Here is a 27,627-nt window from a genome sequence, read left to right as displayed (position 1 = left end):
TGTGTGGTAGCCTTCACTGGATAAGTACTTGATGCCTTTTTTTTCAAACATGATTAATGGGGTATCTTATTTTAAAAATATAACATCACAACCTAATTCAGGTTGGAATCCAGATCTCAAGTCCAACCTATGGCCCAAAGCAGGGTCAGATTTGGTTGCTGAGGGCTTTATGTAGCTGGGTCTTAAAAATCTTGAAGGGCTGAGACTACTACTACTTTGGCTCCACTGCCTAACTCCATGAGTCCTGCCACACACCTTAGTAAAGAATCCAACACTGCCTTCGCAGTTAACCTCCCTAGGAGGAGATAGCAAGCTGCTGTTAGGTACCTCTGAACCCTTTTCTTCAGGCAAACAAGCATGGTTCCCTCAGCCTCTGGCAGTGCTGCTTCCCTAGCCCCTGACCATCTTGGTCACATCCTGCTAAACCTGCTTCTACTCACCAATGTTTGTCTTGCACTGGTGTCCTGGGTTCAGCAACCACAACAACTGGAAGGCCCAAAACTGGCCACAGTATCCCAATGTGGTCTAAGGATTGCCTAATAAAGGGGGATAATAGTTTCCCCTGGTAGTGGCTACCCTCCTGTTAGTACAGCCCAGGGTGTAACTGTACTTTGCCGCCAGGTCAGGTGCTAGGTTGTGCTTAGCCTGCTGTCCAGCTGTGCCCCACAGACGTTTTTGGCGGAGCTGCTACCTCACTGTTCCTTCCCCAGCCTGTACTGTTGCAGTAGTTCCTGGTAGCGTGCAGTAGTGTGTCCTGGGTGAGGACTTTGCACCTGCCTTTGTTACATTGTGTTAGGTTCCTGCTTTGCATGTTTCCCTACCTGATCCTGCTGAACTGCAGCCCTGCTCTTGGGCCTGTCCTCAAAGATCTTGTGGTCTGGTGTTACTGGCAAAGTTGATGAGGGCGCACTCTGTCTCCTCCCTGGGGGTATTTACAGACACTAAACAGGACCAGTCCCAGAACAGACCCCGACAAATTACACACACTACCAGGTTCTCGTTAAGATACTGAAACTTCTCATTCATGTAATAAACCGTTCTGATCTAAAACAGAACACTCTGGAAGTAGTTAGATCACAGTAATAGAGGAATTATGTATCAAACTCAAAAGAAAGTATTTAGATCTCCAACGAGAAGGCATGACAGGAACTCTTCTGACAAGTTTTAACAAGCCTTGTAAAAGAATTTTTTATGCCTGAACAAATACTGAGAAATCTGAAAGGCTCTCTATTGGAAAGAACATTTGCACTTGTCTGGAACAAAATTTTTATTTCTGTTCTGCCACCATGAGAACAACTTCAATAAGCTCACTGAGCAAGAGTCAGGATTTTAACTTACAGCTGTATGCTACGTGTGTGAATAAGGCAGCTGTTCTGTAAGCAGAAAAAGATTAATTCAGAATACAACGTAAATTGTATAATTAAACATTGGTTACTGTGCTAAGATATGAATAATTAAGTTTGAATTAAAATAATCAAATTTTATGTTCTAAACATCAAAGTGATGGCTGCAGAAAAAAATCACATGCATGTTCTTTAATACAGAATAGTTGTGTAAGACATTATACACAAAGTGATGAACCAATGACCTATTTCAGTACAAGAAATCCTCCCATTATTTCCTTCTCCACTTCTGAATATACCACAGCTGTTGCACAAAATCACTACGACAAGGTTTGGACTCCAGTAAAGATAGCGAAAAAAAGGGGAACAATAATTTATTTTGCTACATAATTCTTGTAATAGAAGCACCCACTCCTGTTCTCTAAAGGCCATATGTTAGTAAGAGCATGTGTGTGTGAGAGAAGTGCCCCTCTGTCCACTTTCACCCCTTCTTTGCATATTGTTTGTGAAGTTCAGACATGTTTCTAAGTAGTCTTCAACAGTGGGATTATTTTAGCACTCTGTGGAGTTTTTCTGAGCTGCTCAATAGTGCCTGGAGAGAGGCAGAACTTCAGGAGCCCTCTTTAACTGGCAGATAAATTATTTCTGCTTTTTGTACATGGTAATTTTCAAGATAAGTGTTACTGATTTCTCTGAAAAATCTAGTCATTTGTTGCATATTTATTTCATATAATACCTTCCATTTTCCCGCAGATTTGTTTCAGGAACACTTAGATGCTGCCTACACATTTTCTGGACTTCCACCTTTCAGCAGTCTGTGAAGCGCGAAGTTTAAATCGAGCTTCTGATATTTAAATGGCTTTTTGTTGCCAAATTTTGTTTAAGACTGTGGTGCTTTGGCAGACTGAGTTGTTGCCCTGGGAGCATTCATAATGCCCTGAATGTTTCACTTTTTCTGCTCTATAGAATGAAGTTTTTACTAGGTTCAATTACAGAGGTTCACATTGCTCAATATAAGGTGTTTTATGCTCATACTAAGATTTCCGTCCTAAGCCAGTGCCTTCCTACTTAATTGTTAAGGCAATTTATTTTGTCAACTGGGCAGTTTTCGGGCTATATTCCCATTTTCACACTGTTGTTAAGTACCACAAGTCCATTTGAATGTTTCCTTGTTGCTCTTGCAAATGTCTTATAAAACCTTTGAAATTAATCAAGGTTTTAAAATGGAAAGCTGAATTTCATTAATGTTTTGGCTTTAGCTCTCCTTTCTGTGAGATTGTATTTTCACTGCGGCCCTTCTAGCTCACAGTGGTTGAGATGCATCAGCATCTCCAAAACCCTTATCAGGAAATCTCATTCCTCCTGCTGTGGACATGACAGCAAACCCTAGGAAGTGGTGCAATCTCCTGTTCTGGTGAAAACACCATGTTCTGCTGTAGCTGTGAGTCACTAAAATGTATTTATGGGAAGGAACTGATGGATGTCATTTGGAAGATGTCATTTGTAGCAATAGGACAAGGGGTAATGGATTTAAACTTAAAGAGGTGAGATTCAGGTTAGCTATAAGGAAGAGGTTCTTTACTTCTTGAAGTAAAGGTAAGGCACTGGGACAGGTTGCCCAAAGAAGTGGTAAATGCTCCATCCCTGGCAGTATTCAAGGACAGGTTGGACAGAGCCTTGCACAACACGGTCTAGTGTGAGGTGTCCCTGCCTATGGCAGGGGGGTTGGAACTAGATGATCTTAAGGTCCTTTCCAACCCTGAACATTCTAACCATGGCCCCACACTAGACCGTGTCGCCTCACCACAGTTTAGGGCTGAGAGTGGGAACCGGCTGGGGCAGGGTTCTGGGGGAGGGGAGGCAGCCAAAATGGGGCTCCTGGGAAGGGGTGGAAAGGGGTTGATCAGAGCAGCGATGCCATAATGCTCTTTGCCACTTAACTTTCTAAAATGAAATTTGTTTTAGAATCACAGAATCAACTAGCTTGGAAAACTCCTTTAAGATCATCAAGCCCAACCATTACCTCAGGACTGCCAAGACCACCACTAAACCATATTACTGAGGGCCTCATCTACATGGTTTTTGAACACTTCCAGGGACGGTGATTCCACCACTTCCCTGGGCAGCCTGTTCCAATGCCTGACCACCCTGGCAAGAAATTTTTCCTAATATCCAATCTAAACCTCCCCTGGCACAGCTTGAGGCCGTTTCCTCTTATCCTATCGCTTGCAACTTGGGAGAAGAGACCGACCCCCACCTGTCTACAACCTCCTTTCAAGTAGTTGTATTTAATGGTGTTTTGTTTTTTTCTGTATTTTCTTTTTTTCCCCTTCCCGGTGCTTCTACGTAAAGCCTCTTCCCTTCCCGCCCCTGCCTGACAGCCAGAAAACCTGCCACTGTTGTTTCTTTCAACCCTCGGAGGGAAAAACCCTCGGGTTCCCCCTCCCGATCCTCCGGAGGGCGACCGAGGCGGCGCTCCGCGGGAAGGCGGTGCTCCGCCGCTGCCCGGCGCCTGCTCGCACCACCGGAGCTATGGTGGTGCCGCCGCTGCTGCGCGCCGTCATCATGGGGCCCCCGGGCTCCGGGAAAGGCACCGTCTCCGCTCGGATTATCAAACATTTCGGGATGAAGCATCTCTCCAGCGGCGACCTGCTGAGGGACAACATGCAGAAGAGGACAGGTAGGAACGGGGATGGTACACAGTACAAATTTGGGGGGGGGTGGCGGGGACGATCCGGGGCGGGCGTCCGCCCGCCCCGGATCGTCCCTGCCAACCCCCCGCCCCCCTTGGAGCCGGCTTCCCGCAGCCTGTCAGGAAGCTCCTGCTTGACACAGGCCCGCTCCGCCGTGGGGAGGGGGACACACACGACACGGTCCTTCCCCCGCCCCGCTCCTTCCCGTCTCTTCTCCCCGTCACCGGGCAGCCCCTGGGAGCTTCTTGAAGCGGATTTTGCTGCTCCCTAGTCCCACGTCTCTGTGCTCCCCCCCCGCACAAGGTCGGACGTCTTCCGGAGTGGGCCTCAAGGCTTTAATCAAGGAACCCTTAAAAGCTGTCACTTGGCATCCTCTGTGTAAGCGTGAATGGGGTGTATCTGGGGTTTGTCTGGTTTTCCTTGTTCTGCAACACCTAATTGTTTCATCTCCGTGCTTTGTGTAAGCACCCACTGGGGTTTTTTACTGTTTCTAAGCACTAAAAAGTGTGTGTGGGGGTCGGGGGAGGGGGGTGGTGGTGTTAGGTGTTTCTGATAGTTTTCCAGCTGAAACATCTTTACAGGGAAAAATACTCCTGTTTTGAACAGGCAAGGCAAGAGGAGTTCTAGGCAGTGTGACTTTCAGATGACAAAGTAGAGGTACCTAGAATTGCCAGCTATTCCAAAAGCCGAAGGCCTTGTCCCAGTCTGGCAGGTGTAACTGCCAGTAGTGGTGCTTTCCAACAACAAGGGGCAGAATTTCTCAAGACTGCTTACCTCATGCTTTTTATATTATTACTGTCTCACCATGTGCTTAAGTTTCAGCATGATCTGTGTTTGCATGCAGAGTTGCTTGAATTGGTTAGTGATGTGAATTACACTTAATTATGTTATATAGTCCTAGCTTGACCTCTGGCTCTCTGCAAGAGATACCACAACCCCTCTCTCTGGTGGATTTTTGCAATGATGAAAGATCCCTTCCAGACTTCCGCATTTGCTTTGCTTCACGGTGGGGTTGAAAACCTTGTAAGAACCATTTCAGATTGTATGTGATGAAGTGACAGTATTGTTACTTCCAGTACTTTGAAGCTGCAGGGGACTATATTCACTTATAAGTATGGCTGCAGTATTATACTTAGGTAACTGGCAAAATTCTTGGGTTTGGAAACTTATAAGCATGTTTGAAGGTGAAGAATTATCAGTATTATGAAATCAGTTGTGATGTGATTTCCACATCTCTTTTCACACGAGTTCTGTTTGCTCTGTAAGAACAATGAATTTGGCTCAGTTGACTGACTTTACGACAGTTGATAGCTACAAGTTAAACATTTGCTAGAAGCACCACCTGTGCAGGCATATCTGATCACATTAACGCTTTTTCTGTGTACTGGGTTGTGCAAGCAGAAGTTTTTATTTACAGAGGGTCACAAAAGCAAAATTGTAGCTGTTAGGAACCTTAAGCGTGTGTGAGACCTCGTGAGAAAGGAAGGTGTTCCAGAAGATGAAGGAAATACATTATTTACTGCAAACTTCAGGTTTTGTGCTCTTTCATTACATCTTGGAAGCAAGATCAAAGAATGAAGCAGAAGGCTGTGTGAGAAGAGGAAACTGCAAGTGGAAATACACCATTGCTTGATTTGAGGAGCGAGCCAGGAAGTAGTGGAAAGAAAAGTGATTTGGCAAAGTGTTCTGGGTGGGTTGGACAGATGAAAGAATGTGAAGGAGAAACAAGAGGTGAAATGAAAGGGTAGCAGATGTATTAAAACCCCAAACATGAGGAGAGAAGCCAGTGGAGGGTGTAAGAGATGATAAATTTGCTCTGAATTAGCTAGCGTAGAACTTACAAGAATCTGCTACAGTTTTTCATTCACAAACTAACCCAGATGAAGCTCTGTTTTAGTTTTACTGAAAGAAAGTCATTCATTGCAGAAATGGTCTTCAAAGGATTGAGATGAATACTGATGTAGCAGGAGTAAGCAAGTACACCGAGGGAGGGAGAAGGACTGAGAGGCAACTCAGAAAGCTCTGACAAGTTCAGTCGAGGCAAAGTGTTTGTGAGTTTTGATTGTAATAGAGAAGTCCTGCAATTCCCAGTTCTTTGGAAACTGTGTTTGTAAGTTGGACACTTAAAACACTTGGAAAAGTAAATAACAATAGCTGTACAGTGCCATTTTTCGTGCTTGCTGTCTCGTGAAAATGGATTTTGTCTGTTGAAGAGTCCTGTTACACATGTGAGTGTCCTTAGCAATTTGCAGTTATTACTATGTTCTGCTGCTTTGGAGAGTGGAGGGTCTGTGACCACCTCTCTAGTGCTAAGCAACCTGTTGTCTGAATATAGCTAGAGCTTGTTTGCTGTAATTGGGTTAGGACATGCCAATGTTTTGCAAAACCGTGAAACATGGATACCTGTTTTCACCTAGGCAGGGAAGAAACCTGTGTTGCTTTTAATTCCAGAGACTGCCATGCCTGTACTGGTTTCAGACCTAAGCTGAAAAAAACAATAGAACAAAATAAAAACAACAAAACCTCACAAAATCCAAGCCCCCACAACAGGAATGGAAAAAAAAGTGGGGGAAAAAAAAAAAGAAAAAAAGGCAGTTGTGCTATGCAGACTTCTTGTCCTAATATATAACTATTCATGCCTGGTTTTTTCTTCTGTAATGGTGACTTTCTGAACAACCTGAGGTCTGTAGAGAGAAGCAGCATGTTTCCAGCTCTGTTGGTCTAGTAATAGGACCTTTCAGCTTGCCATACTCCAAACCTCTCTGGGCCCAAAAGCTCATCTAACATACTCTGTCTTTCCAGAGTATGTTAGTTTCATTCTCTATCAACCTTGCCTTCTGCATATTCTTAGAGCATTGTGGCTAGAGCAATCCTGCAGTGTAAATCAGCAACAGGTCCATGCATTGAGGTACACATTAAACTATCTAGGTGTAATCCTCCTAGCCTCTACTTTTGCAGGGTTCATAGTTCAAAGTGCACTAGACTAAGAAACAAGGTAAGACTTGCTGACCGCAAAGAAGGGAGGTAGGGAAAAGATTAGACACTTCGTACGCGGGCAGGCAGACTCCTCCTTTCCAGTTTGTGATGTGCTGGAAGACTCCAGGACCCCAGCACCTCATTATTTTCCACATTGTGTGGATTATTTGAAGTCTGATTGAGGGTGCATAATGCTTAATTCTAGATGGTCTTCAAGGTTTTCAGAGCCTGACTATAGATGTGAACACCCAATAAGAGGAAATTGTCCCTTTATGACTTTTTTTCTTTTTTTCAGCACCCACGCTACTGTTTGCATTATTTGAGGGCATCTAGTGCTTTTCACTTGCCTTGTCTGAAGAAGGGCCTCTGTGCTATTGAACGTTCCAATACTGCATCAAGTGATGGGACTGGCATTCTTCGTTGCTTTCTGCTGAAAGTGGTTATATTTTGTGTTGGCATGTCAGTCCACCCCATTTTCTCTTCTGTTTAGTTTTCTGTAACTAGATCTGAATTGGCTGCAAGTAAAGGCTTCCACACATCCACAGTAAAACCAGTCTAGCTGCTATTCTGGGTGACTTATGTAATTGGGTAATTGTTTTATAAACGAAGGCCACAGGGACTTTCTGCCTGTGATACAACCCAGGCAAATGAATTTCTTCCTGACTGTACCCATAATTTAGGTGAGCTACAGCATGCTACTCCTGTCTTGTGGAAGCATGGTGTGATATCCGGAACTGTGATGCGTGGATGGCATTTTAGCAAGCCAGTGGGCTAAATGACTCGTATTAAAGGTTAATCAGTTTCATGGGAAAATACTAGTATCTGCACGCTCCCATAAATAGTTTACAACTTCTATAAACATCCTCTTGTAACTCTAGTAATCACAAAAATACATATCTGCCAAGTGTGTTCCACTGCATACTGCTCTCTTAAGTACCAGAGGTGTTCCTCTCCATAGTGGAGTCACAAGTTAGTAACTAGCCACTAAACTGAGAAAATACCTTTCTTTACAGGAAATGTAAAGGCTGATATCTTAGCAAATTTGTATCCTTTACATTTTTTCTTTTGAAGAATCTTTTACTTAATGGTGTCTCCCAATTTTATTTTTTGGGACCTAGTGTTTCAAATACTTACCAGTTAAATTATTTGGAAGGTGTGGGGGTAAGGGTGTGCTGAATGCCCTGCTGACATCTGTGGAACTACAGACTGATCGAATTAATCCGATACATATTTGCATGATCAGATCCTGACGGATCATCTGTTATTGAATTTCAGGAAGCGTACTGTCTGTCTTGTTTACAGCTTTACTGTTCTGCACCATCCTGATCAAACCAAATTTTTTTGCAGGCTTGTGGGCTCTTTTTCGCTTGCTGGAGGTCAGAGATAGTGTAATGCGGCTTCTCTTACTTTCACAGAAGTTGGAATCCTTGCCAAGTCCTACATTGATCAAGGGCGGCTTATTCCAGATGACATCATGACACGGCTAATGCTGAATGAGCTAAAAGGTCTAGATCAGTACAACTGGCTGTTGGATGGTAAGTTAGCATGTTGGATATCACTATGTATGGAGAGAAAATCTGCACTGGAAAGCTTGAACTGGTCACTGGTGGTTAGCTACACTCCAGTAGCCATCCTCAGGTCATAGTAACTGCAGAGTATTTATTGCCAGCTTGTAGTGAAAACTTCAGCAGCAAGTCTGCCCCAGTTTCTTTGGCTGTAAAATGCTTTGGGTGCATCCTGCCTTCAGAGTGTTACAGGGATGTTTAATTCATGTTGGAAAGGGTAGTTGAACACTCCAGTAAAATTTCAAAACTCACAGTTGTGGTAATCCTTATGATTTATTTCTCCTTTGAAATATGCCCTGAAAAGTTTCTTTTTTTTAAAGCCTTTTCATGTTAAAGTCCTTGGGGAATGGAACACTTTGGGGGAATGGGGCTGAAGAATTTTTTAAACGGAAAGGCAGGTATGTGATGCAGCAACAAGGTAGATATGGAAAGCAAGTACTGCAGCAGTGCAACATGTAATAAATCACTAACAAAAACACTCTAAAGGTCTCTTTGATTTGCTCTTTGGTTCTTTTCTCTAGGATGAGTTGTTCTGCAGTTGTGCAGCATAAGCATATTGCTTCAGCATTCACAGTAGAGGGAAGAAGCATTTGCTGCCATCTTCATGAACCAGATGGAGATGGCTGGGTGCTTTTGTTATTCCAGCCCATGGGAGTACAGTTGTGTGCGCAGCACAAAGATAGTGTCTAGGCTGGATGTGTGTGGTTTGGATTCCAGTCACACCCAGTCTCAGTAGATAAAACTAAGATGTTGGTGTGGCTTTTTATTTAGAGAGAGTGAAAAATCGACCATGCTCTCTGGCCCTTAGTGCTTTAATTGTAGTTCATTTTAGTACAGTGATCTGTTCTAGTGGTTTTAGTCACAGTTATGTTCCTCCTTATTGAAGACAAAGGCTTAATTCCCACAGTGAGCAGCACGATGAAACCTAGTCAGTAAAAGAAGGAGCTGCAGATGGTTTTTATTTCTTTAGTTCCAGGTCCTGTGTACATACAGTTTCAGCCCCATGGATTTGGATACTGCTACAGTATAGCTGGCACACTGGCAACTCTTTAACAGGACGATGGTGTGGAGACCGTAATTCTGCTGCATGTTAACGTGCCGCCTTCTTTAAATGTTTGGAGCACAAACTTAGTTTGCATCAGCATTTCTAATGAGACTCAGTGAATTACACTAGGGATAGCTCTGGCATAATCGGCTCCGTAGGAACAATGCTGTTGTGTTGTAATACATTAACCAGAAAGTCATTAGTTTGATAACTGCAGCTCAGAACAAACAGCTGAGGTCAGCTAGGTCCAACTAGAGTTGCTGAGCTGCTTGTATGCTCACTTAGCCAAATACCCATTTCTACTGCCTACGATAGGTTGGTGGCTTCTAGAGTCATAGCAGATAAAGCAGACTGAGGTGCGTGTGTGTGGGTATGATCTGCTTAGACTGATGTGCTGTATAATTAGGGCATTTTTCTCTGCATTGCTGGATTCTCCATAATTCATCGCATTTTGTAGATTTTTTTTTTTCTGTATTGAGAAAACACTGAATGCATGAAACTGGTTCAGTTTCAACTAAATGCTTTTGTAAAGGCACTTTAATTTTTTGAGGACGTTTCTCTTAGTTGTACTAAGTCCCAAAGCAAACTCCTTTTCTAGCTGCATAACTAAGATGTGTGGTGGCTGACTAGCTTGTCAGCAGTAAGAAAGAACAGCAGTGCTGGAGTCCTGGCTCTCCCTCTGCTCTTGACATTTAGAAGCACTCCCATGAAATAATGTGAACGTGAGAGAAATAGGATGAGGGCAGTTGATGCCTGTGATGAAAACCAGGTGCGCCAGGCTTAATGCACAAGCAAGAGCTTGGTCTGAGTTAATCAACACTTTCCTGTTGTGATGGGTTAGACAAGACAAAGTAGCCTTAAGACTTTTTTTCTTTTTTTCTTTTTTCTCCCCTGTTCTAAAGCTAGTTCTTGCCTGGTTCCTTACTCAGACGATAGCCTCATCAACCAGAGTTATACAAAGAAGTGTTTCTTAAGTTTGTACCTATCAGTATTTGCCTTTAAGGAGAAGTTTTCTATAATATGATGAAAATTACAAGCTACCAAAGAACGCGAGACCGTGCAAGATCTCTGTGGGTAGAGGTATTATTCCAGTGAGTCCCTGTTGCAATAGCATGTTCTGCAATAGCTTTGACCACTAAAGTTCTTGTGGTCGATTTTTCATTTAAAATTCTTTTTTGAGACCTTGGTTTTCTCATTCTCTGTTTCCCCTGCCACCCGTTGTAAGTTCCACTTGATTTCTCTAACAGTAGTATGTGCCTTTGAAGGCATGCTGCTGGAGCCATAGAGTTCATGGGGCAAAATGCAGTGTCTTTTAAATGAAGAGACAGATTCCTGTTCAGCCTGAGTATTCTCACAGTCATCGTCCCTGAGGATAGTTCAATACACTAGACTTTACAGAGCTCTTTCTAAAGTAACTCTTTTATGTAAAATTAATTCTGGACTGCCTCTGGTAGATACCTTGGGCTTACTGCAACTAATAAAATAGGTTTGTAATGATCACCTCAAGCCAGACTTACACAGCTGTAGAATTAAGAGTTGTCACAAAGTTTCTAGATCCTTCCAGATGTCCAAGTAAAGTGCCTGTAGCTTTTATTGTTCAAAATGTGTATACAATGCTTTTATTCAATAGAGTGGTATGTAGTACATATAAGTATAGGGTCTTTTTGTGTCTATTATTTGTTACACTTTTGGAAAGATGATTGACTGAAATGAGGAAATGGAAGCTTGGAGGCATTTATCGACTTGAAGTGCCAAGACATGCTGGAAAATCTGGGGTCTTCTCAACCTTTGCAGTATGATGATGCTTTTTTTTTTCCCTATTATTTTCTCTAATGACTGAATCCAGGTAATTCTTGCTGTAACTATGCCTTTGGATTTTTATGGAGCTGTTTCCTTTAAAAAGGTTTCCCCAGAACGGTTGCTCAGGCAGAAGCCCTGGACAAAGAATGTCAAATAGACACTGTGATTGACCTAGACGTGCCATTTGAGACCATAAAATGTCGGCTCACAGCACGCTGGATCCACCCTGCCAGTGGCAGAGTCTACAATCTGGAATTCAGTCCTCCCAAAGTGCAGGTAAGCAATAAACATCGGTGTTGGCACTAAATAAATGTTGCATTGCATTTGGTAATTGCAGTAAACTGTCGTTTGCATGTGTTGTTGCAAAACACAGCAGCTCAAAAGAAGAAGGTTCATTTGATCTCTTAGGACACAGAACCCGTCTGGTAACCCTTCTCCCACCTGTCTCTGTGGGAATGTTAGTGACCTGGTAGGAGCTCAAGCCTAGGTAAAATCTGTTTGTCCCTTGCAGAGTGGAACACAACATTGTTTTCTAAGTCCCTGTTAAAGCTGTTCAGTGATCTGGAATACTCTTAGTCTTGCATACTGGCGTAGGAGTTGGGTATGTTTTTAGCCTGTTCTGCAAGTTTGCAGCCTGTACAGTCCAAAACATAGTTTCTTTTTCCTTCCTCCAGAGGACTCGTTCTTTTTATCTAGGAAGCACAGTGAATGACCAGTCAGAGGAACCCAGTTAATGCTTTCCCTGTGTTTATATTTAACCAGGACAGGTATTTTCAGGGAACCAGTTGTTGTATTGAAAAAGTTTGATGTGGAAATGTGCCAGTGACGGAATCTTCTCAACAGATCAAAGACATTATGGCTTGAGATATCCTAAGGAGGAATAGTAAACTTGAAGATAATGATTGTACATTGTTACCTTAAGATTTCTGAGGAACTTGGAGTAGCATTAGTGCAACTTGGCTTAAGCTGTATTTCATCCTTAACTCTAAATAACTTACCTCTTGTGACATCGCATTTCACCTGGAAGCTCTATTAAGTTACACCAGAAGCTTAGCAGGCCTTATAGTTTTTGGATTTCAGTGTTTTCAGTGGATTTCAGGAAAAGAGGTCAGCTGAAATAGCTGCTAAGCACTGGAAGTGAGCAACTGGAAACACTGCAACAAAGAATTACCAGACCTACCAAAGAGTGGACTTCAGCTTTGTTATTAGGAACACTCCACTCTACCCTACACTAATTAGCATAACAGAACATAGTCAAGTAGATTGCACTATCTGTTATCTAATAGACCTGCAAAATGTTTACTCACTCAACCAAACTGAAAGATTATGGCTTTAGAGTTAATGCAAGGCTGAAGGGTCAGTATTTGATAGGTACAATTCAGGCACTAGTATGGCTGCCTGCACAGATGCTAGAAATAAACACTCTGACTGTTTTAAATGATTGTATTGTGTAAACAAGGTAGGTTTGATGATGTAAATCCATCTCTAATAAGATACAGATGTTCTGAAACAGAATTCCTTCACACCTTCATGAACAGAGAAGCTTAGTGAACATTCACAGTTACTGGTTTTCTGGAACTGAATGCAAGTAGGAAAGGAAAACATTCTTGTGGTCTAATTTGATTTGTACTTGCAAGATAAAACTCATGTTTCCACTCCAAGTATCAGATTAAACTTGTCTTTAGGGAAAATTAAAATTCTTGAAGATGTGTTTAATATGTAAGGAGGAACGAAGAGTCCCTTATATCTGTGGCAGCTCATACTCTGTCCTTAGATGCGCAATGATTCAATGCATTTAAGGAGGAGCCAAATTTTCTACAACTAGCTAGTCCTTCATAGGATATGCCAGTGGTCAATAATTTCTTCAATCATTGCTGGTTTCAAGGCTTAAAAGCTCTGTAATCACTTAAAACACTTCAGTAACTTGGAGGTGAAATTTGCAGTAAAGTAGGACCTGTCATAATCTACTCATTAGGTCTCTACCTCTGATTACTGAATCCTAGAAAAACTTTAGCTGGCTTTTATGCCATTTTCTGTACAACTGTTGCTGTCAGTGTTATATTTGCAACTTCAAATCAAAGGGCCATTAACTCCTTTCCCCATTTCAGTATTGTCAAACAAAGGTCCAACTGGTCTCTTGATTGCTTCCTGTTATGCAGGACCATGTTACCAACAATGGTTTTTTTCCCTCATGTACAAAGGTTTTGTCTACATATTTGCTATATTCAGTGAATGTTCTAGAGGACAAATTAGTCAAGTTACTATGACTTGATGTTCATTGCTAATACTGAGAAAATACTTTTAACTAATGGACTGTTTTACTAGGAAGTCAACATCTTATAGTCCAGATTAAGATATGGGCAGCAGTCTTTATAAGCAGAAATCTATACCTTGACTAACTGGAAACTGATCATAATTTAAACAGAAAGCTATACAAAACATACTTAATTACAGATACATACCAATGTTTGTTTTAAACCACAATTAGGGCATTGATGATATTACCGGAGAGCCACTTGTTCAGCGTGATGATGATAAGCCAGAGACAGTTACGAAGAGGCTGCAGGCTTACGATGCACAAACAAAACCTGTTCTTGAATATTACCGGTAAGTAGTGAAATCTATTCTTCCACATTCTAGAAATTTCTTCCATAATAGCATAGTGAGGAACAGATCTCTTCAATTACAAAGATATTGCAACAGTGAACGTGGTATGAGTAGCAGTGTATCTTTCATCAACTCAATAAAAAATCAATCCAGTAAAATGAGTGTGTTTTCCACTGTTGCATGTACCAAAAGAGCCTTTCCCAGCAGCCATATTTATGAAGAGCATTATTCAATACATTATAATACTGTTCTGGCAACGTAGCTCTGGTTAGTAAGGTAACATACAAATCCTTTTAAGATTTAACAGCATTTCCTCCTCTGGGTGCATAAGTAGAAGCCCCCTATAACAAGGACAAGGGGTCAAGAAATGTTACACAAACAGAAAAAATGAGGATTTAAAAGTGGCTGTTCAAAGAACAGGACTGTGATGGGCAGAGCTAGTACAACTCCTTGTGAATAAGCAGCTATTTGAGAATACTGCCATTTGCACATTGAACAAATTACTGGTTCTTTTAAAAGCCAAAATTATACATAAAGTTTCTCTTAATGTAAAGCTGCAAATACCACACTGCTAACATATAGACAATAGTACGTTACTGTGTGGAGCTCTGCAGTCTCTCCTTGCCTAGACAAAGAAATTGGACTCTGACAACATCCTAAAGTAACTGCCCTTTCTCTGTCTCTGTATCCACCACCCTTCATTATGCTCTATGAAAACTGTTGAGCAGAACACTAGAAGCTCCATCTTTGGAGTGGTTAAGTTTTAAATGAGATTTTCTGGATTGACAGTTATAGTACAGTTTTATCTGTAAAGTACGTTATTCTCAGTAATAATAATAGCTTAGGTCTGTGTTATACTGCAGTACTTTGAGCCATTTTTACTTCAGAAAGCTACTAAATGAACTGATGTGGCCAATGGCTACTGTTTGAAGAACAGAATAATGCCTGTATTCCCAATGTTATGGCTGTTATTGGTGCTTAATCACATATATATTCACACACTCCTGCCAGGGCAATCTTAAAATGAGGTGGAGATCTTGGAAAAAATAAGCAATTTAATTTCTGTAATGTTTTCTTCTTTTTCTTCCTTAGGGAAAAAGGGTTATTGAAATCCTTCTCTGGAACAGAAACCAATAAGATCTGGCCACATATCTATGCTTTCCTCCAAACCAAGTTGCCAGATGTAAACCAGAAAGATGCTGCCACTACCAGGTGAAAATAGGTCTAAATTCTGCTCACACTTGATTACACGAGATTCAGCAGTCAAGGATTTCTCTTAAGTAGCCTACCAGACTGATCAATAATTAAAGTCTAATGTTGTCCTTAACTTACATTACGATAAAACTTTGTTGCGTGTGGTTCTCACTTTAATGTTGTATTTATATTAAATATACCTAATTTTTATAATATAGTACTTCAACAACTTATAATATAGACTTCAACAAAAGCAGCTGCTCTTGTCTTTTATTCGTAAAATATTTATGTTTGCAAATACTGACTGGTGAAGGAAACACATTTCAGAATACAGCTTAATTACAAAGCACATTTATTGATTTACTCACTCATGAAATGTAGGGTGAATCAATGGTAAGGACATGAAAGCATGTTTCTGAATGCGTGACTAGTTTGGGCCAGCCAGAAACCATAACCACTATTCTGCAAAAGGCCATTTCAGACCAGAACTGGCATACATATATAGATCGTTATCATGGAAGACAGTCACCTTCTTCTAGCTTTGCTTGCACACGTTACTTGGTTTTGCTGGGCTTAATTATGCTTAGCACTTGCTGGATGATTGGCCTTATTGCTATCTTTATATGTCTGCCCTCAGAGCAGCTATCAGGCATGAAAAGTGGAGTTTCACTGATGTGCTACACATTTGGTAAAGCCTCTGTCTTTGTGCAGCTGTCCAAGACATTACTAGTAAGAAGACAGAAAATACTGAACAGATTAAGTGTAACCTGGTAAACCTGGAGCTAGATGATCCTCACACACTTTATCGTATTATTGTAGCAACTTTCATTGCAGCAATTGCACTGGTTTTCGTGGTTTCATACTAAGAATTCACATCTCTGTTATTCACGAGATAACTGGAATTACGGAACTCCACAGGCCACACATTTTAACAGTCCAGGTAACGCAGACATTGCTATTTTTCAGTGAACTCTCCTAGCTTTTTTTTATGCTCACCAGATTGAGTTTCAAGAAGAGTCAGCAAAACCTGAGGAACATACAACTCTGTCTGGGCGATGCCTGAAGTAGCTGTGTACTGCTCATGCAGGTCCCAATCTCCTTGTGCAGTGATTGCTTGGAGACAACTACAAAGCTGTGGTGCTGACGTACCTTGGACTGACTACATTTGCAAATCTAGTTTTAGCATTATCAACATTGAGACACATTTGAGTCTAAAAAAGGTGGTCACTGTAGAATTCATAAAGCTTTCTCATTAGTATAAGTGCACAAATTGGCTGCAGCTATCACTGCAAGCAGTTTTCCTTATATTTTAGAGAAGGTTTGCCAAAAGGCTGACCACCTGTACTTTCATCTTCAAAAATGTCTATATGGAGGCTGTAGACTGAGTTTAAGATATCACTTCCTTAGAAAAGTCATAGTTAGAAAACAGTAGCTACCACATTACAAGGAGAAACCCTGATACACTGCTTACTTCTATTTATGCATTTTGATTTAAATAAAAAGCAGCTATGCTTGTTTTTTTGCCAGCCTACGTAAGTTTCAGTTAGCTGGAAGGAGAATGCGGTGGGGGAACCTCCTTATGCTTTGACACTTATTCCCACACCATCCAATTTTACCCCCTTAGAAACTTTAAAAATAACTTCCAGTCTATCACAGGTTGCTGGATCAGTATGGCTTTACTGCTAATGGTAGCAATTGCAAGTCACTGTGCTATGCTGCCCTTACTACCCTTATACATGACATTCAGTTAAAAACAACCTGAAGTTATTAGTTTCCCTTAACAATTAACTAATTATTAAGAAGGAGGTGGTGTTTACTTACTCTCTCTGGAGTATCTATCAAACTTTAAAAATTTACTACTGAAGCTGGTTATCTCTAATTTGCATGTGGGACAGAGCTGCTGCCTGGTCCTTTACCCTCTGTCTGCAAGAGACCTGCTAGAGAGCACAAGGCACATGAGAAACTACTTCTATCAGTGGATCTGGAGTTCTTACTTTTGCTACTGCTTTTGTATGAGTACTCACTCCAGTATGTACTGCAGCCTTAAGACTTTTCCCTAACCTTTCTGTAGCCAAAGCTGAAAATTACTGGATCTCAGTGCAGCTTTTGCCTGAATTAGCAACTACAGGTAAGACTGTGTTCATCAAACTATTGAAATCTAGATACCTTCCAGACCTCACATATAATCAGAACAATACAGTAAAGGACCGAGAGTGTGTGCCAATACCATTATTTGAGATACAAGGTGTCTTCCACTGAAGTCTTTCAACTGCAGTATGTTTTTACAAACAGAACTGTTGTAATAGCAGAAAGTTAGAAAAGCACAGTAGAATTTTGGATTGCAGAGGTTCTGCGGAAGGCCTTGTCTAGAAATAGTATTTTTATCATTAAAAAGATTTTTTAATTATTTTCCACTTTTGATTGTTTTGAGCTGGCAATGAGAGAAACCCACTTCAGTTTAGTAGCATATGAAATAATGTATCACACCCCGCATGACACCTTACCCTATATGAACTGTGACAATGCTTTTTGTATAAACTGAGGTCTTAGCCTAATCCTTGCACCTCAAGTTCTGTCCATCCCCTCCATCAACTATTTCTCCTCATAATGAGACTTAATTTAAAAAAAACTGGAGTTAGCCTCATGAATAAGAGTCAAGACTCTGAGAAATCATACAATCCAGCACTCATATGTAGACAGGCGTTGCTTACATTTTAGGACAAAACGAAGTTACATTTAATGAAAGCACAATGTAACATTTAAATCCCCTTAGTGGAGGTAGAAAGCCAGTGTTTTAATCTAATCCATTCAGATCTGAAATACTGATACCAGATATTGATTTATTGCTATTAGTGATAACCAAATTTGAGAGCTTATAACGTCAGCAAGGTAGCGTGAATACAGTTGTGATCTCCAATATTCATAGAGTAAAACATGTCCACATCTGTAGTAAGACAATAGCAGATTCTACCAAGAATCTACTGCTTCTTGTAAACATTGTATTTGTGCAGATTCTTTTTTTTTTTCTCATACTTCAATTTCTAAATTCATAAAGGCAAGGTTAGTAGCAGAAAACGCATCCGGTTTCACATTCAGCAATATGAGAACCCTGCTCTTCAAGGACAACCAAAAACCTAGCAGCACGTTTTCAAACAATATTACAAGTTTTTCTGAATTACCCACCCTTCAAAACTCCGTCCCCCCTAAAACCAAACGAAACAACAACAAAAATCTGACACCAAAAATAAAGTGCAGTACCCAGAAAAATAAATGTCAAGAAAATAGCCATGTTTGTTTCTTTAGGGGGAAAGTAAGAAAAAAAGGGGTGGGAGGAAGAGTACTTGGCCTCAGTCTTATGATTACTATACTATGTCCATCATTTTGGATTCTTCTTCATCTCTTTGTATCACAGAGTTTAAACTGCAGACATCTGCATCTATGGAACCTTGTAGATCACTTGTGTTCTGCAACAAATGAAAAATTGACAGTTTAATTATCTGCAACTATATATATGGAGGGAAATTTTAGCTGAAGTTTGACTCTTTGTGTTGTTCACAATAAGATGAGACAAATTTGCAATAGTAAGGAAATAAGCTTTGAAAAATTCATCAATATTATCTCACTGTGTCAAGAATTCTTTAAATTTGCTTGCATAGCTTGTATTTGGTCTCAATATTTCTTGCACTTGACTGCACATTTACTTAAAATTCAGCTGTTGGATCTTACTTGAGAGGTACTGTAATCAAATTATTTCAAATAAGTAGTCTGATTGTAACTTCTTCCCTAATAACTAATTTTTGACAATCTTGTAAGTTGCTTCTTGACTCCATCATGTGGCCAATGGTAGTACCGTAACAGAAGACCTAACTATCCTCAGCTTTCTTTCATCATACAGAAAACTTTCCGTAGGCTTGGCTTCCCCGAATGATCCCATGAATAGGATTAGTCATTTTACACTGAAAGCTCATTTCACTGCTTGTGGTAAAGACTGTGAATACAGTTCTAGCATCTGATCAGTTTTATGATGCAGTGTTTATTTTAAGCATGAAAAAGTAAGGGCGCTGAACTAACAGTCTTTTGACCTTATGCTGATGCTTTCTGAATTCAGCAAGTAAAAAGAAAGCCCATATACGCCTTGCATATTGATAACACTGCACACTATATCCTGAACGCTAGCAACTCTAGGAATAATCCTCTTTATATTTCAGCTTTATATTACAGCTTCTCAAGGCAGGACCTAGTCCTACTTTAATTCATCTCCAGAAATAATAAACCTACCTGTGAAAAAGATGTCAGCTGTCCTACCAGACCAGGATTGACACTGAGATCGTGTACTAACATAGTTTGAAAGCCATGCGATTGTGACCATATTCTCACTCTTGTCTTGAATGCCTCAAGTTCATTTTTAAAAGCCTCAAAATAGCCTTCTCCTGACTGCAAAGAGAAAAATTAAATATTTGCACTTCATCCAGATTTACTTTTGAGTTGTAAGCATACACAGTGCTGAAAAAAGCCATGCAGTAATGCATGCTATACCATTTGGGGAGTAACAACTGTGAACAATTTAAGAATAATGTTAGTCAACTTAAAATTAAATTTCAGATAGATTTCTTTTTAGAACAATCTGTAGTATTTATATATAGGAGCAAAGTAATTCATATGTTCTAATATCAAAGTTCACATTCTAATCAGTATCAAAGGACAAAGGGCATGTTCTAATAAACCTAATTTTAGCCTTCCTTTATTCCAGCTCAGAAACCAGTACCCTTTAGAAGTACAGGTGCTTGTTGCAACACTTTGGTCAAAAGTAAAGCGTAAGTTGACTTCCACTTGAACTGAACTCCTTTAGGTAATATTGAGACCCATCAGAGTCTTGAATAACCAAATAGAGTCTACAGCAAACCACAGTTTCAGACTTCCTGCATTCCTCCTGCATAGCTCTGGATTGCTCTATTTCAGTAATGAGAAAGGAACACGATTTTGGGTCCCACTGTGAACTGCAGATAAATGAGAAGTTGTGACAGTAGATAGGTACACTGTGAAAGCACACGTGACTAATTAGCCAAATTAGTCCTTAAACTGGTCTGCATCTGCTTTTGCTATTTAACTATTACTTGTCCCCCTGCTGTGTCTTACTTTCCCTCTGGGATAAGCAAAATACACTATACTTTCAATGTCAGAATTTGAATTACAGCAAAATATTCTGTCTAGAAAAGAATTGCTAACAAAACACTTTCCCATAAACCTAAGTCAGTCAATAAAATATTTAGCCTTTTATGGTTAGGAAGAAACCTTCTGTAAAGCACTGGTCCCTTGTACAGCATCAAGATTTTCTTCCATCTTTACCCAAGTTGACTTACTTTGGCTTTTTGGAAAAAGAGACGAAAACAACCTCTTGGATCCACGTTGCAGCTTCTGGCAATTTCTATAATAAACTGCATTACAACAGCTTGGTGTGCTACTTGTTCCATCAGAGCTCTTTTCTGGGGGGAGGGGGAGGAAAAGTTACAATTTAAAGGCATTTCCTATGATTACATTTCTAAAATTCAGCATAATTTCCTTTTGTTCCTGAACAGATGAGAATTGATGCTCACAAAAGCAAGGGGACTGATAATATATTGTGACAATGCACAAAAGTCAAGAGAGGGTGGGAAGAATAGTTAAACAGCTAATCAAGTTGGTCAGCTTTTCTATAATGCATGTGGGGTGGGAAACAATTTAAGCATCTTTTTCATACCTGTTCAGCTTCTAGATGAAAACACCACAACATGAGATACCTAGATGTTTCTTCACATACAAGATACGGGTGATCAGACAAAAATCTTTGACTATCATCCCATCTGCTCAGCATACCTAATAAGAGAAACATTGTTAAAATACTCTAAATGAATTACTGATATAATACATCAAGGAAGTTAGTTGCACTGACACCTCGGTATCTGTAACACCTTTGCAATTTACTGACCTCAGAATGACAGCATGTAGCTAAATTTGGGGGGGTTTATTTATATATCTAACCAACACTTAAAGAGCATTACATGAAGCTATAATCAGAAGACGCTAACAGTAGATTTTAACAGTCACAATTTCCTCTATTTTAATGCATCTCTGTCATTGTTGGTAAGTTATTTTTAATCAGTTCTCATACCCAGTAACAAAGTGGTGTAGGTATCTATTAGTTACATCAAATAGTTTAAAAAGTTTATGGATAGAGATTTACATTCGGTGATTCTAGCAAACACAAATCCTCTAAACATTTGCAAATAAGAACACAGACAAAAGTGTGTTATCTGTCAAAAATGAAAGTGCTTTTAAGATATGATTTGCTAGGTTTTTAGGAAATTTGATTACAGGACCAGTTTGATCTCAAAAAGCAAAGCCACAACAGTATTGGAAAGTTAACTAGAAGATTGAATTGTGCTAGCATGTAAATAGCTGACTTTAAAATCAGAACTCAATACTCTGATGACTTCTTAAAATTGTCCTTCATGACAATCACTGACAGTCGTTACTGGCAACAGGTACCAGATGTACAGCTTTACCCATCTATCAGCATATAATTATAACTGGGCTAAAGATAATTCAGTGGTAATGACCTAAGCTAATCTTAATTCTAGCAAGCAAATGCCTAAAGAGAAAGCAATGGCTAATATATCTTTTGACTGTTTTCAAGAAAGCTGTTTTGCTAAAGTTCTTTATTACTTTGAAGCCAGAGCAGGATCCAGAAACAGGGCTCATGCAATATGGCTAGTGAAGTCCACAGTGCCCCTTGGCAGAAGCTAGCAGAGGACAAGTGACTTGAAAGAGCATTAATGCGCTGTCTCTTTATACAATGGACTTACGTATTTTGAATTAAAATAACAACATGCCTTTGAATTTAGGAGGCAAGAAAAAAGATTATGACCTTCTGTAATAAGTTTGCTTCTGTAAAAACTTAATCTGAATTTAGACAACAAAGTAATTGTGCCCAACTCTTAGTTAGGAAGTCTGCAAGAAAGCCTCTTTTCTTTCCTGCTGAAATACACAGCAGGGGAGATGTCTTCTAATTCTGCTATATTACACTTAGCAGTTAAGGTATTTGACAGTATCATAGAATCACAGAATAGTTAAGAGTTGGAAAGGACCTTAAGATCACCTAGTTCCAACCCCCCTGCCATGGGCAGGAACGCCTCATACTAGACCATGTCACCCAAGGCTCTGTCCCACCAGGCCTTGAACATTGCCATTCACAACTTCCTTGAGCAACCTGTTCCAGTGCCTCACCACCCTCACCGTAAAGAACTTCTTCCTTATATCCAACCTAAAACTCCCCTGTTGAAGCCATTACCCCTTGTCCTATCGCTACGGTCCCTAATGAAGAGTCCTTCCCCAGCATCCTTGTAGGCCCCCTTCAGATACTGGAAGGCTGCTATGAGGTCTCCACGCACCTTCTCTTCTCCAGGCTGAACAGCCCCAACTTTCTCAACCTGTTTTCATACGGGAGGTGCTCCAGCCCCCTTATTATCCTCGTGGCTCTTCTCTGGACTCATTCCAACAGCTCCATGTCCTTCTTATGTTGAGGACACCAGAGCTGGATGCAGTACTGCAGGTGGGATCTCAAGAGAGCAGAGTAGAGGAGCAGAGTCACCTCCCTCGACCTGCTGGTCACGCTCCTTTTGATGCAGCCCAGTATGCGGTTGGCTTTCTGGGCTGTGAGTGCACACTGCTGGGTCACGCTGAACTTCTCATCAACCAACACCTCCAAGTCCTTCTCCGCAGGGCTGCTCTGAATTACTCCTCCACCCAACCCGCAGCTGTGCCTGGGATTGTCCTGATCCATGTGTAGGACCTTGCACTTCACATTGTTGAACTTCATGAGGCTGGCACTGGCCCACCTCTCAAGCGTGTCAAGGTCCTGTCACTCCTGTTTGCATACTCTTGACAGTGTTGTGCCTTGACTTGGTAATTGCAAGGCTTGCTACAGCTAACAAGACTAGAAACCCTTTCTTTGAAACAGTTTAAGGTCCGTAGAAGCGAAATACCTTAGTAAAAACGAGTTTGTACAAAGAACTCAATTTTTCCAGCTCAGTCCTGTTCTTGATTGTTCTGGAATTCCAAATATGGCTACACTACACCACACTCTGAAACCAGCCTGTAACTAAGAATGGAAAACACTTCAGAGAACCATGAAAATTTCAGATTACTTTTTAAGTTTTGTGCTTAATTGGGTTCAACAATTATGACAGAACTAAAGTGACACCTAGTGGATAATTAAATATAATTTTAAGAAATGCACAGTTCCATGCACACATACCCTTAGTAGGCATTTACAAGCATTTTCCTTTTCAGTCATTACCCTTGCAGCTCCACAGCTATCAGAAAAACATTTACTAAAAGGAGACAGCTATGAACAATCCCATGCAGTGTTATACACACGACATATCTCTATGCATGTCCCTGCCTTTTCCCACTGAACCTCAGAAAAAGTTGCTAGAACTTCAGTTATCAGGATTGAAGCTCATTTGAGTATTAATTTTTTTTAAGATTTTATTGGTTATATAAAGTAACAAGCTCCTAACAAACAGTTTACACCTTATTTTGCTTTGAAATTATTATCTGTCCTGATAAAATAAACAGTCTGCTGAACAGTCTGTTAGCCAGATCTTTCATTCGTTAGCATTCATTCTGTACAATAAGTAGTAAACCTACACAAAATTCTGCAGAAGTCTGAACTGCAAACTGCTGGAAAAAGCACACTCACCAAAGTGTCTAATCTTTTGTTCATGTTTTTGCATAAGTGGTTCAGACACATCTTCATCTTCTGTTTCTTTTCTTTTTTGATTAATAAAACTCTGAGGAAGAGAAAAATTGTACTATCACAGAAACTACAGACACACCTTTTTGTGATATACAGGAGTATTATGTTACTATTTAAAGGACTATGCTCTAATTTTAGAGTCATGTCATACTTGAGAAGGTTTTCTTCTAAAGAGTGCATTACCTAATAATAGAGTGTAAAAGTCTCATTATAATCTAGAGAACTCTCAGAAACGTCTGTCCTTAGACAGGAACATTCTGATCTGTCAACAATGAGAATCAAGTACACTGCAGCCTGGATGCAGCTAAATCAGTGAAATTAGGAGATACACTAGCTGTTCAAATTAAATTGTGAAATCAAAGCCAAGATTCTACTTAAAATAAAAAAAAAAAAGAAAGAAAAAAAAAGAAAAAAAAAAGATTGTGCTAGATAATCTGTATTACAATAGTTATTATTAGAGGCAAACTAACAGTTTCTCATTTTAAGAATTGGCACAGTAGAGAAGCACACTGTGAAGAAACAATTGTTCAGTCCATTTAGCAATGTTTGGACTACACAGAATCACAGCGTGGCATAGGTTGGAAGGGACATTTAAAGATCATGCAGTTCCACCCTCCCTGCTGTGGACAGGGGCATCTTTGACTAAACCAAGTTGCTCAAAGCCCCATCCAACCTGATGTCTATTGCTTCCAGGGATGGGGCATCCACAACTTCTCTCAGCAACCTGTCTCAGTGTCTCACCACCCTCTTCATAAAAAAATTCTTCCTTACATCCAACCTAAACCTATCCTTTTTCATCTTAAAAACAGTGCCCTCTGTCCTATCACTACAAGCCGTGATAAAAAAATAACCTTTTCGTCTTTCTTATAAGCCTTCTTTACGTATTGAAAAGCCACAATAAGGTAAGGTCTCCTGAAGCCTTCTCTTCTCCAGGCTGAACAACCTCAACTCTCTCAGCCTTTCTTCACAGGAGACGTGTTCTATCCCTCTGACCGTTTTTATGGCCCTCCTCTGGACCTGCTCCAAGAGGTCCACGTATGTCTTACTGGGGATGCCAGAGCTGGATGCAATACTCCAGGTGCGGTCTCACAAGAGCAGTTGAGGGAGAGAATCACCTCTCTCAACCAGCTGGCCATGCTGCTTTTGATGCAGCCCAGGATACAGCTGGCTTTCTGAGCTGCAAGTGCACACTGCCGGCTCATACATACTACCTAGGTGACCCACACAACTTCTGATCTACACTTCTGGTAGAGAAATGACATCTGGATTTGCAGTATGAGTGCAGATTGCAGCTTGCTCCCTTTCATGAGGAAAAGTGAGAAATAAGCCATTTAGCACACACCGTGGTTTTGTGCTGGGCTGGACACAGAAGACATTCAACACCAGTAATAACTAGAAAGAAAAAAAAAAAAAAAGGCTAACACTTGTTTTCATGCACACTGATATGGGTCATACCTTATTAAATACCTCCTTACTAACAGGATCTGCGTTCCATAGATTCTGTCTTTCCCTCTGGTTTAGTGCTTCTTCTTTTCTTCTCCACTCTTCCTCTCTCCATCTCAACTCTGCAGCTTCAGTCTTTGCTTGAGCAGACTCTTGATCCCAGGATTCTGAATTATGCAGTACTAAGCTACCAAGTTTTTGCTGGGCTTCTGCTAGGTTCCACGTGCATTCTACAGAGTGCTTCACAAACTCTTTTTCTTTTTGGCAGGCCAATTCGATCCCTTGGCTGTATGTCTGTGAGGAAAATCAGACATGCTATTTATGGAGGGAAAATTGACAGTTTATAGTTCGTATAGGAGCAGACAGACCTAAATCCCAAAGATAACGCACCTGGAAGTCACTTCAGATATACAGCGTTATACTCACAGGAGCAATGAAGCATGGTATTTTACCGCTAGATGTTTTTTATAAAAAGACTTCCAATTCAAGCTGTCTTAACTGTTAAGTGCATTTGCAAAATCCTGGATAATGTACCACTATCAGTAGTAGTCTCCATGCTGTAAAAATACTTTTGACACAGCAGAAACCCCTCTGGCTGTCTTTGGGCTGCAATGCTAGAGACTACTGCAAGTGCGAGAATACTGTGAATATATGCTTCTGAGAAGAAAGTATCAGTTTTGTAATGTCAGATTACAACAGTAAAGTAACTGCTGCTGCCTGTGTTCCAGTAAGGATTAGTACCCAGCAGGTGGCCAACATCTTCCCTTGAACTGACAGTGAAAGTGGAATTTAACTTACCAAGTGGCTGACGCCCAGCATGAGCATATGCTCCTTTTGGTCAAATCTATCGAGGAGGTCACTGCTCATGGCTGGGAGAGAAAAGTGACCTCTTAAGCAACCGTGTCTCTCTTACTGTGTCCAGGGAATTTACACTTGCTAACTTGAGAAATTACGCTCCTATGTGGCATATTCCATGCCTTCCCACCAAGTGTGGAGAAAAAAACATCTGCACACACATTAGTTCTTCAGCCTTCCAGTGCTGCATTATGAAATCTGTGTTGCTGATAACCTCTGGCAGGGGGACATGAAGGACGACACAAGTTGTGAAAGCTTATGTAAAGGAAACTTTAATGCCGGTACATCAAAGCTCTTGAGCCAACTTTGGGAACTGCAGGACTTTTAACAACGAGATGAAAATGTCACTGTTTGGAAAACTAACGTAATGGCAGCTTCTTGCAAGAACACGCAGGATTCCTGACAGCGTATTCACGAAACGCCAACTTGCCCTAGCCAACAGAGAAACGCACCGCCCATAGATCTGCTTTTTAGACACCGGGATGCTGGGTGAGCTTCAGCCCAGCTCCTTCCTCATCACTTGTCAGGGACGGGACTGTTACTCGCGGCGGGGGCATGTGCCGGACCCCGCCGCGGCTCAGCGCACCTGCCGCTGCTGGCGTGCCCCGGGGCAGCGCAACGGCCCCGCGGGGGTGCGGGCACTTCCGCACACCCCCACCCCGATACGCACCGGGCTCCGCGGTCCCCTCCGCGCAGCGGGGTCGGGCCGCGGCCGCGGGGCAGCCGAGGCGTCCGCAGCAACCGCTCCGCTCCGCTCCGCGCCGGCCGGGGCAGGGGAGCTGCGCCCCCGGGGGCGGGAAGCGGCGCGAGGTGCCGGGGCAGCGGGGGGTGGGGGGCACGGATGTACCTGCACTTCCGGCAGGCGCTGGCAGGAAGCGGGAGCCAGCCCCCCCTCCTTGTCCTCCTCCGACGGCGGGCCGCCGTCCCGGCAGCGCGGCAGCCACACCGCCATCCCCGCCGCTCGCCGTCCCCGGCCGCCCGCGGCGCTCGCACACCTCACCGGAAGTGAGGCAGGCGCCACTTCCGCCAGCCCAAGTAAGCCGCCGAGCGCCCGCCCCCGGTGCCGTTGGGCGGGGCCTGCGGGTGCTGTGTGGCGCCGCGCCGCGCCGTACGCTGTCGGCGGGGCTGACCTGCTGCGGCCCCTGCTGCGGAGCGCGCTCCGCGGGAGTGTCGCTGGGGCGCTCCCCTGCTCAGAATACCGTGTGTCGGGCCTCACCGTGCCTGCGGGGGATGGCCGTGTCCCTGAAGGCTACCGCGGGGCGCTGGCGGCTTACACGCGTGTGTAAATACATGTGTATATGTATACATA

At 41.7% G+C, this 27,627-nt stretch overlaps 2 protein-coding genes and 1 long non-coding RNA gene across 4 annotated transcripts; 1 reads left to right on the top strand and 2 right to left on the bottom strand.

Moving 5' to 3' along the window:
- The first annotated feature begins 3,808 nt into the window (after positions 1–3,808).
- On the top strand, positions 3,809–16,640 carry AK3 (adenylate kinase 3). 2 transcript variants are annotated; one of them, XM_030512634.1, is made up of 5 exons: positions 3,809–4,023; positions 8,428–8,547; positions 11,526–11,698; positions 13,911–14,029; positions 15,122–16,640. In XM_030512634.1, exons 1-5 carry the CDS (start codon positions 3,876–3,878, stop codon positions 15,243–15,245), a joined length of 684 nt encoding a protein of 227 aa, XP_030368494.1. In that variant the 5' UTR covers positions 3,809–3,875; the 3' UTR covers positions 15,246–16,640. The 2 variants fall into 2 exon arrangements, with proteins under 2 accessions (XP_030368494.1, XP_030368495.1); XM_030512635.1 differs by having other exon boundaries at positions 3,834–4,023; positions 8,360–8,547.
- On the bottom strand, positions 12,168–13,915 carry LOC115619783. The gene is made up of 2 exons (XR_003995125.1): positions 12,421–13,915; positions 12,168–12,292 (listed from the first exon to the last, which is right to left on the bottom strand). It is a non-coding gene; the product is annotated as an uncharacterized LOC115619783 (long non-coding RNA).
- Positions 16,641–18,043: 1,403 nt separating the features above from the next.
- CDC37L1 (cell division cycle 37 like 1) lies at positions 18,044–27,343 on the bottom strand. Its single transcript, XM_030512633.1, has 7 exons — positions 27,166–27,343; positions 25,476–25,757; positions 23,964–24,054; positions 20,961–21,076; positions 20,584–20,706; positions 19,502–19,657; positions 18,044–18,687 (listed from the first exon to the last, which is right to left on the bottom strand). The coding sequence occupies exons 1-7, from the start codon at positions 27,268–27,270 to the stop codon at positions 18,586–18,588; spliced, it is 975 nt and encodes a 324-aa protein (XP_030368493.1). The 5' UTR covers positions 27,271–27,343; the 3' UTR covers positions 18,044–18,585.
- Positions 27,344–27,627: the final 284 nt, after the last annotated feature.

This window comes from Strigops habroptila, chromosome Z, assembly GCF_004027225.2.
Source record: "Strigops habroptila isolate Jane chromosome Z, bStrHab1.2.pri, whole genome shotgun sequence".
NCBI classification, from domain to species: Eukaryota; Metazoa; Chordata; class Aves; order Psittaciformes; family Psittacidae; genus Strigops; species Strigops habroptila.
The sequence above is the reverse complement of the archived record's forward strand: the minus strand, read 5'-3'. Positions and strand labels throughout refer to the sequence as shown.